At 40.7% G+C, this 10,301-nt stretch overlaps 1 protein-coding gene across 1 annotated transcript; it reads left to right on the top strand.

The window, feature by feature from the left end:
• The first annotated feature begins 363 nt into the window (after positions 1-363).
• On the top strand, positions 364-10,095 carry LOC124262810 (pantetheinase-like). The gene is made up of 2 exons (XM_046697376.1): positions 364-733; positions 7,837-10,095. The coding sequence occupies exons 1-2, from the start codon at positions 527-529 to the stop codon at positions 9,115-9,117; spliced, it is 1,488 nt and encodes a 495-aa protein (XP_046553332.1). The 5' UTR covers positions 364-526; the 3' UTR covers positions 9,118-10,095.
• The last annotated feature ends 206 nt before the right edge of the window (positions 10,096-10,301 follow it).

Raw genomic sequence — 10,301 nt, 5'->3', positions numbered from 1 at the left:
CTTAGAACGAAATCGGAAATTTCAGCACCCATTGAAATGCAAAGGAATGCATCGGAAATACTGTATGATCATGTATTTACTGGGGTATCTGTTTTGCAAGTCATGTTTGAAAATACTTGACAATCCGGTCATGGCATACATGAACGAGGTACTTGTGCATACGAAAATGTACGATGGGCATATGTTTCAAAGGTATAGATTCATATGAAATATATGCCCGAAGTTAGGAAATATCTGCCAACATACGTAAATCCGGTCATGGCATGTATTGCCTACTGTATTCACGTTTATTTCAATGGTTTGCTATCCAGCTTTTGGTCCTGTGACGCCGCTTTTGATTTCAATTACATACGTGCAAAATAGCACATCATCGGGGAATGTCGTAACCTATCCGTCGTTTACCAAAGTCCCAAACAGATAACGGCCAGCCCCCCAACTACATCGACGACATTTAGCCATCTACAAAATAGTTTTGAAGAATTTATTGGAATCGGTTATCAACACGACCCTTTGACAACCCGAAGTCATGGTTTCAAGATGGACATACATCACGCTGACGATGTTGCTGTGTGTGGAGTTGGGGGAGTCACGGACGTTTCGAGCCGCAGTTCTTGAACACGCCTTGCGCCTTCCCAACAGGACCTTATTTGTCAGATCCAGAGAACAAGCGTTGGCTTATGTTGAACCTAATTTGGCCGAATTCGAGCGTCAAGCCGCAATCGCCCGAACACAGGTAGGACTCTTCAAACTGACTTGATGTACAGTAAACTTCGTCTTTAACGAGCACGCTTGTAACGAACTGACAGATATAACGAACTGACGGATGTAACGAACTGACGGATGTAACAAACCGTTTTTGGTCGCGGCCATTTGCTGTATGTTTTAGTGCAAATACATATTACGAACTACGGTTATCACGAACTAAGTGAGTGAGTGAGTTTAGTTTTACGCCGCACTCAGCAATAGTCCAGCTATATGGCGGCGGTCTGTAAATAATTGAGTCTGGACCAGACAATCCAGTGATCAACAGCATGAGCATCGATCTGCGCAATTGGGAACCGATGACATGTGTCAACTTCTTTGAGTGGCATTTTAGAAGTTGGGAAGTACAATATAGAACAAACTTTATGGATAACAACTTCTTTTTATTCGTGAGTGCGACGTTTCGATACAGATTCTTGTACCGTTGTCAAGCATGACAACGGTACAAGAATCTGTATCGAAACGATATGACAACGGTACAAGAATCTGTATCGAAACGTCGCACTCACGAATAAAAAGAAGTTGTTATCCATAAAGTTTGTTCTATATTGACATGTGTCAACCAAGTCAGCGAGCCTGACCACCCGATCCCGTTATTAGCCATTACTCTGTCGGTCGGTTGAGGTTAAACCTCTATAATACTGTCAGCATATTTACCAGTGATATCGGTAAACAAGATATCATAGCGTCACTGTAAGACCACACATGCACTGCCCTTCCCCAACCCGCCTAGTATATATACTTGCATGATCTTTAAATTGACAAAAATGTAAAAGCAACCCAAATGGCCGCTGGACAGTCTCTTCCAGCATGTAAGCCAATTGTAGTTGTGTTTTGAACACCCAACGACAAATATACACAAAGAACTTAATTAACCATCCCCTGTATTTTTACAATGATAGGTTTTCAACACGTACATAAAACCTATCGTGGTGACCACGATGGAAAAACATGAGTTTTTCTGACCCGTATGATCCTTTGACTCATAAAAAAATGACAAAACGATTGGAATCCATGTTGATTTTATGATGATAATTGTTCATTTTAATAAATTCACTGATTTTCATGCAAACCATGTCTGTACAAGTATGCACCTGAAATGTTTACGGTTGAATTTATTGGTGAATGTAAACATTCAAAATGTCATTTTGCGTGTCTTACACGATTCAAGGTCAATAGCGAGTGTAACCTCTATATGACAGCCAGCACTCTCCTCCTTATACCCCCTGTCAACCTCCTGATCCTCTGAAGGGGGCAGCCTACGCAATTCCTCGTGCAAAGCAGCTTCCAATTGGGCCAGGTTCTTTATTTTTTTACTAACCTCCGTTTACCGGGCATAGCATAATGAGGGTTTACAGAGGTCATGCAAAGTAAGCAACGGCGACATAAAGTCTATTTAAACTTGCATAATATGGAGCGACAAAAAGTCGACAGTTTAATCAAATCCGAGACATTTTTACTTTGAAATAAACTGTATCATTTTAAATACAGATGGTCTCTTGATGTACAGTGTTGGAAGCAGTTTCTTTCTCAAATCGTTGAAATAATTACAACTAAACAAGTAGTGGTATTCATCCCCAATATCATTTGAAACACATAGGGTACATTTTCTATCAACAATATCAGTTTTGTACCATCCACCAGTCTCAATCGGTAATCGATGACATGATAATCTAAACAATGTTAGGGCAATTTTATGTTTATCAGGTAAATGTTGTAGTTAGAATTCAATATCAGTATTAAGTTTAATAGATTTATAGAATCTACCCTTAAATGATACTTCTAAATCAGAGTGCCACTTCTGTATAAACAAATCAACGTGAAGATCAGGGCAAGAATTGGTCTTCAGCAACCCATGCTCGTCATAAGAAGCGACTAACGCCACTGAGTCGTCAGACTCACTCACCTGGTTCACACATGTCATCGTGTCCCAGTTGCGAAGGTCGATGCTCATAATGTCGGTCACTGGATTGTCTTTTTCGGGTATGATTATTTACAGAGAGCAGCCATATAGCTGGGATATATTCCGAAATTCGGCGTTAAACAAACAAACAAACAAGTTTCCTTGAGATCCTGTGTCACAGACATGTGTCTCTGAATCACTATCAAATATTTATGATGCTAGGCTTTTGCGAAATGTAAGCGTACCTGCCCCGCCACTCTTCACAAACACATGCAAAGTGCATGTCAAATGTTCAGCTGAAAAAAAGAACAAACTCGACTGATATTTCATTTTTGCAAATGTCCTCCACGTCTTCCATAATTTTTTTGGACAAATTTATTGAGCCTCGAATGTGGTAACGCGACCAATGCAACGAGATTTTAAGGAGTTGTATGACGCGATGGAATTGTGATAATAATCCCAAGATAGTCAAGTGCAGCGCACATACTGTATACTCACCTGACGTCGACCAACATAGCTGGTAGAGTACAGTCTAAAGGTTACACGCTTAATCTCGCCGGCTGAAAGGGGGCATCGCATTGTTTGATAAAGCTATTTTCAAAAATACATTACTGTATTAAGTATTTTGTAATAACGGTGACACATTAATTGATTGTCAATAAGAAACTAAAGACATGTTCAATTGTTTTTATAAAAACTGTCTGTATTCTATTTAAAGATATCAATAAATATTTGAAGTTATCATCTAATGGAAGGTGTTATCGGTGCAATAAAGCAATGTGATAAACTTGGTATCCTGATAACTATGCAAATTACGTCAATCCAGGAACTACTTTCACAAAACTCCATACACGCCATGCGAATCCTATAACGTTAACATTGTTTGTAAACAAACATGGCTGCCCCTATTCTCAAAATTGGATATTCTGTAAGAATTGATGACAGGGGTTCTGGAGTCGTTACTGCAGTAATTGACTTTGGAAAACATGAAACGGAGAACTTCGTTCAAATTGAAGGTACGGACTATGAGGCACCAATGAAAGGCAGTCGTCTAAGAAAGGTACCAACCAAGGATTTTGATCTATCGATCAGGGGCGGTGGGGTAGCCTAGTGGTGAAAGCGTTGGCTCGTCACGCCGAAGACCCGGGTTCGATTCCCCACATGGGCACAATGTGTTAAGCCCATTTCTGGTGTTCCCCGCCGTGATGTTGCTGGAATATTGCTAAAAGCGGCGTAAAACTAAACTCAGTGAGTCAGTCATCTATCGATCACAATACAGACGACGAATCGATTCCGTCAGGTATCAGAAACTGATATTGATGAGGTGATTACCCGCAATGAAATTAGAAACACAGCTAAGAAAACAGTGCCCGATTTTGTTGTTCTTTTGAAGACAGAAAGATCTTATTTTAAGCACGAGTTACGTTTGCACTATATTAGCGACTAGTCACAACCATATGACGCCGTCATGAACGACCTTCACCTTGGTGTACCGCTAAGTATTCTTACGCGAATGCTCGATTCTCTTCAAATAAATTCACGTACGAGTTGCTTCTTTTTTTATAATAATTTTAAGAATGACATTATATGATAAAGAGAGTATTAACCTCGTGTGTTTCCGTATCATTAATATCATATAAAGAAACTTCACATTCTTTCTTCAGGGCACTATAAAAGAACAAGAAATGGTAAGATGGTTAAATTGTTATTATTTCATTGCTGAGATCTGTGCGGTGTACTCGATACACTGACAGTGCCATAATCAGTTCCATTAGGCTACACCGCCGTTCCAAAAATGGGTATACAGAATGTCAAGTCACAAGAATAAAAATTCGAAATTTCTCAGTTCAATATCGTGTATGGCCGCCCCGCGCATTCACCACTGCCAAACACCGTCTCCTCATCGACTGCCTGATGCTTGTGAACAAGTGGTTGGGGACTCTGCGCAATTGCTCTTGCAAGGCAGCGCCAAGTTCCTGTAAATTCTGAGGTTGGTTCCTAAGACCATGAAGCCTTCTCCCAAGTGCATTCCAAACGTGCTCTATTGGATTAAGGTCAGGGGACCTCGATGGCCAGTCCATGACGTTGATTCTAGCGTTTTCAAGGAGATTTCGTGTCAACATCGCGGTATGCGACCGAGCATTATCATGCTGGAACTGTAGACCTGGGCCATGAGCCGCCATGAAAGGAACGAGTTCAGAGCTGTGCACCTGGTCGCGGTAAGCAGCAGCTGTGAGGTTTCCACGGATGACCAGAAGTCGGAAACGGTTGTTCCCACAGAAAGCACCCCACACCATGCAACTTCCGCCCCCGAATCTGTCGACTTCCTGTACACAACATTGGGCATACCGTTCACGACGTCGTCTCCAGACTCTATGCCTGCTGTCCGCGAATCTGAGGGTAAACCTGGATTCATCGCTAAAGACGACTCGATTCCAGTCTCTCTGGGTCCATCGGAGGTGACGTTGGGCCCACAGCAGACGTTGACGTTGATGAAACGGCGTCAATATTGGCCCACGATATGGACGTCGAGAATGGAGATTGGCAGCCCGCAACTAATTTCGAATGGTCTGTGAGGACAGTCGACCTCTAAACATCTCAGCCCTGGTTCGTGTAGCCGGCAGAAATCTGTCACGTAGGTGACGTAAGATGGTTTGATGGTCTTCTGCTCGTGACGTCACACGTGGACGACCCGACCTTGGGCTATCAGAAGTGGTGCCAGTTTGTTGTGGACGACCTCGCAAGTCATACACAGTACGACGGCTGCATCCCATTGCTCTTGCGACGTCAATAACTGATCTTCCCGCTTGCAACATGCCAACGGCACGTTCACGTTGCACATTTGACAATCGTGGCATTTCAAGTACCGTTAGAACTGTGGTTTAAAAGTGTTTTTTCAATTCTTGAGGCCAATGCAAACACGTGCATATGAAGAAAACTTCGATACGAAGATCACGTGATCGACTGCACGTGCAAAACCTGATTTGGCACTAACGTCATTTGCACGACGAATGGATTGGTTTGAGTGGGTTTTGCTAACGTTTTTCTAGAGTCGAAGGATGGGGATCCCATTTCGGATACGCAGATGTATCATCAGAGAAAAATTATTCATTATTTTTCCAATTACATTTTGTGAAGTTTCTTTTTTGACTCAGTATATATGATATTAATGATACGGAAACACGCTCGGTTATTAATCTCTATATATCTTATACTACATTCTGATATCCAAAATAAAATGACTGATGTCTTAAAATGTTTTTGAGATATCAAAAACATATTCGTGATAATATTTCTAAATGTAAAAATATCAAATATGAAATAATTTACACATATCCACAAATGCAATACAGATATCTTCAATTCAGTTAGGGGTAGCTTCAATTCTGGCCGTTACTGATATCGAAGTCAAATTAAAAATATTATTAAATACGTTTGAAGATATTTTCAAATCAATGATTGATATACATGATGATATAAGAAACAGGAAAGAACAGCAAAACTTAACTCTATTCTTTTCTATGTCTTAATTCATTTCAAGATATCTTCAGTTCAGTTCAATTCAATTAAAGATATCTGTATTTTATTGCAAGGTACCAGGAACTGAATTACAGATATTAAAAACATGAATGTGTACATATTTTTAAATCATATTATGATATCATTAAACCAGCAATTCTTTTCAAGATATCATTAATGTCCTTCAGTATATCCTTAATTCATTAATTAATTCACGAATCTTAATCGAATCAATGACATTGTAATAGTTACTTCATTAATTTCATCTTAGCAAGGTACTAGCATTAAGTACTGATTAATATCTGGTTTAGGCAAGGAACCATTGGCCTTTTAACCTTTGGTCTTCAGCACCAGACATACCTAAATGAAAGCAATGATAATAGTTACAATAAATAACACATGGTTATGAAATATTCTAAACGCAAAAAGAAACGTTACCCTCCTGCCCTAGTGACGGAGGTACCTATCTTCAGCTGGCGTTGTGATGCGTGGACGTCCACTTCTTGGTCTGTCTACGGGAACCCCAGTCTGACTGAAGCCCAGAATAAGTCTTATAACCGTGATGCGATGGCATCCGAAGGCGTTGGCAACAGCATTGTACGTCGACCCCATCTGCACCATCCCAATGGCGCTTTCTCTCTCTTCAGCTGTTAACCGCGGCATATTTCTCGTACTTGTGTATCACATCATGCATTCTAGTCTCTCTTTATACCCCACAGAATCATTCTACATGTGAAATGGATGCAAACACTGCTTGAATATTGCTGCGTTTTGGCGATTGATATTGCTATGTCTACACAGAAAATGGAAAAATATTACTTTGCAAGCACAAATGTTAACAAAGATAATTTTAGATGTTCCTAAACACTTCTTCACAATTCCAAAGACACGTTTTACTTGTTTTCACTGATGATAATCAGTAGAAAATATTTTAAAAGATTGAAATCATAGGAATGATTATTTAACAATTTTACACACTCTACAACAGTTTGTTTCTTGTTTTAATAGTTGAAAAATGGTGACTTTAAATGGTTTATCTTTGTCTCAAAGCAGATTTATATTTCAACCTTTTTTCGGAAATCTAAATCACTGTTGTTGATTTTGGAATGAACGAAAATAGGACAATTTAACTCTTCTGAAAAGGATGCATTTCACGTATATATGAATGCATTTTAAAATTTCTTTTTAGTGATTTGCAAAAAGCTGTGTTGCTGAGTTTTCTTGTAAACTAATACCTTCTGACATATCTTTGATAGTTTTTCGGTGATTCAGTAATTCATAAAGTTGGAGGGTAACTTTCTTTTGGCGTGTAGTGTACCGTAAGCCACGTTTATAGCGAACATGCGTATAGCGAAATGGTGGATATAACGAACTGTTTCCTTGGTCAGTGCCACTATACTATACGCGTGTAAAGAACTAGTGGTAATGAACTACAATTAGTGGTCTCGTTGAGTTCGTTGAAAACGTAGTTAACTGAATATATTTATTCATCAGTCAATTCAAAATTAACAACATTTGTTGAATATCACAACGTCTTTCATGTTGCCATAAGGCCATGTTTCGGTGTAGATACTGACACCGTAGTCATAACGACATATTGTCATATGGAATCGTTAACATATGAAGCTTTATTTAGATTCTATTCGTTGCAGGATGTTGATATTCTGGTCACCCCTGAAGATGGAATCTACGGCACAGCTCACGGGAGGACAACAATAAGGCCTTTTCTGGAAACCATTCCTGACCCAAAGCACGTGACATGGAACCCATGCACGGCCTCCGCAGACATACCCAACGTTGACGTCCAACGACGTCTCAGCTGCATCGCACGTAACAACACCCTCTACCTGGTGGCAAACTACGGCGATATGCAACCCTGCTCCGTCCAGAACGACTCCCACTGCCCCTCTGTTGGTCACTACCAATACAACACAGACATTGTGTTCGACCCTAACGGTACACTCATTGCTAGGTACCACAAAACGCACCTTTACTACGAATACCAATTTGACGAACCATCTGAAGCCGAAAACATCGTGTTTGAGACGCCGTTTGGCAAATTTGGCGTGTTCACCTGCTATGATATTTTGTTCGAGAAGCCAGCCACTTCCCTCGTTAACGACCTCGGCGTTGGCAACATCGTGTTCCCCACAGCATGGTTTGATGCTCTACCTTTCTTTGCTGCAGTGGAGTTCCATTCAGCCTTCGCTATGGGGATGGGTGTGAACTTCCTGGCCGCAAACATCCATCGGCATAGGTTTCACGGCAGCGGCATTTACACACCGGACGGCGCTGCAGTATACTATTACAACGACACTGTCGGCTCTGGAGGTGGAAAACTCCTAATTGCGGACATTGAGGTTCTGGATAAACCTACACGTCGCCTTGGCAACGATCAAAGCAAACCAGATTCGAGGATGCTCAGCGTGGACCAGTTTGAATTTAAGTCCTACGCTTTCCATGATTTGTTTAACTTTGTTTCCCTTCGAGATTCTCACGCTGACGAAATCAAGGTTTGCCATAACGCTCTCTGTTGCCACGCCAAGTACACGGCCAACATCCATGAAGGTGACAGGTATGCACTTGGCGCATTTGATGGCCTACACACATACCGGGGGCACTTTTACCATCAAATATGCACAGTGCTTAAATGTGCCAATTCGTCTTATTCAAGCTGCGGCTCACCAACATTAGATGCCAGGTCCATCTTCTCCAACATTACCATATGGGGCACATTCAGCACACCCTACCTCTTCCCGGAAGTGCTGATGTCAGACAACGGAAGTCTCGCCCTTGCGCAGACGCAGTTGAGCTTCGAGAACGGCACTCTCGACACCAACAATCCCTTGGATCTCCCGCTGTTGTCTGCAACGGTGATCGGTCGGAAATACAGCTGCGACAACGGCACCGCCAAACAACATGCCGTCTTGTAGCTAGAGCCACGACAGCTGTATCCTGGCCCTCCTCTTGGTTCCCTTTTGTATACGCTTCCGCTCCTCTGAACATGACATAACACCTTTGTAAGACTATGTGCATGTCCAAATATGAATATTGAATTCCTTTTGTCATAATAACATCCAATATTTGATAACTGACGACGTATTACTTATATTATTTCCATAGAATTATGCATATGACGTATGATGTTTTTTTTCTGTTTAAATCAACACGCCTTTACAATACATTTTTTTCGCTCGGGTTCGATTCCCCACATGGGTACAATGTGTGAAGCCCATTTCTGGTATCCCCCGCCGTGATATTGCTGTAATAATGCTAAAAGTGGCGTAAAACTAAACTCACTCACTTACTCCAATACATTTATGCAGACGTTTGAAACTGTCTCGAACGTGATCTTATGATCAGCCAACCGTGTAGCAAGCCACTGTTTTCGTGTAAGCCCGATAGGTTGCAAAGCTTTATATATGTATTTAGATAGTAGTAAAGGCTTGTCAAACTTTCAAGGTGATCTTTAGCAAGTATCATCTGTAAGCCCGGGCGTTTTTTAAATGGTAGCTACACCTCTGTAATAAAAAACTGAACCACTTTCTTCGACAAAAAGTGTGGTTAGACTTACATGTATAGTATACACATACTGAGAGAAACAAATAAAGGAACACAGGAAAATTTCAGTGTTCCTTTAATATTTTCCAGTTTTCCTCACCAGCTTTGAATAGCGCTGTGGGTGAAAATCTGAGAATAAATAAAGGAACACTGACACGAAATGGTGTTCCCTTATTTGTTTTCCTCAGTATATTTAAGAGCATTAACAAGACACCAGTCTGAATATGCGAGTCAAAACGCAACATTTACACCAACCTAGAATTATTTTATTTATAATATAATTTCTGCATGTAAAAAGATTACTTTGTGTGCCCAATAAAAGTTGATTCTGAATTAAAGCTAGCATGTCAGATGTGTGTGCGTTGTCTTCAGTGTTCACAATAACAAATGGTCTGAATAGTCTGCAGAGCTCATTTAGTTATTCAAATGTGGATGATTTGATGACATAATTCCCCAAAATGTATTTACAATAAGTGAGCCAATATATTCATGCTTTATATCCTGTAGTATCTTACAACCCTCGGGTCTTCATAAGCCAGTCACGTGATGAAGATAA

This window comes from Haliotis rubra, unplaced genomic scaffold (assembly GCF_003918875.1).
Source record: "Haliotis rubra isolate DU_JTF1 unplaced genomic scaffold, ASM391887v1 Scf857, whole genome shotgun sequence".
Taxonomy (NCBI): Eukaryota; Metazoa; Mollusca; class Gastropoda; order Lepetellida; family Haliotidae; genus Haliotis; species Haliotis rubra.
Note: the sequence above shows the minus strand (reverse complement) of the source record. Positions and strands in the feature narration are given on the sequence as shown.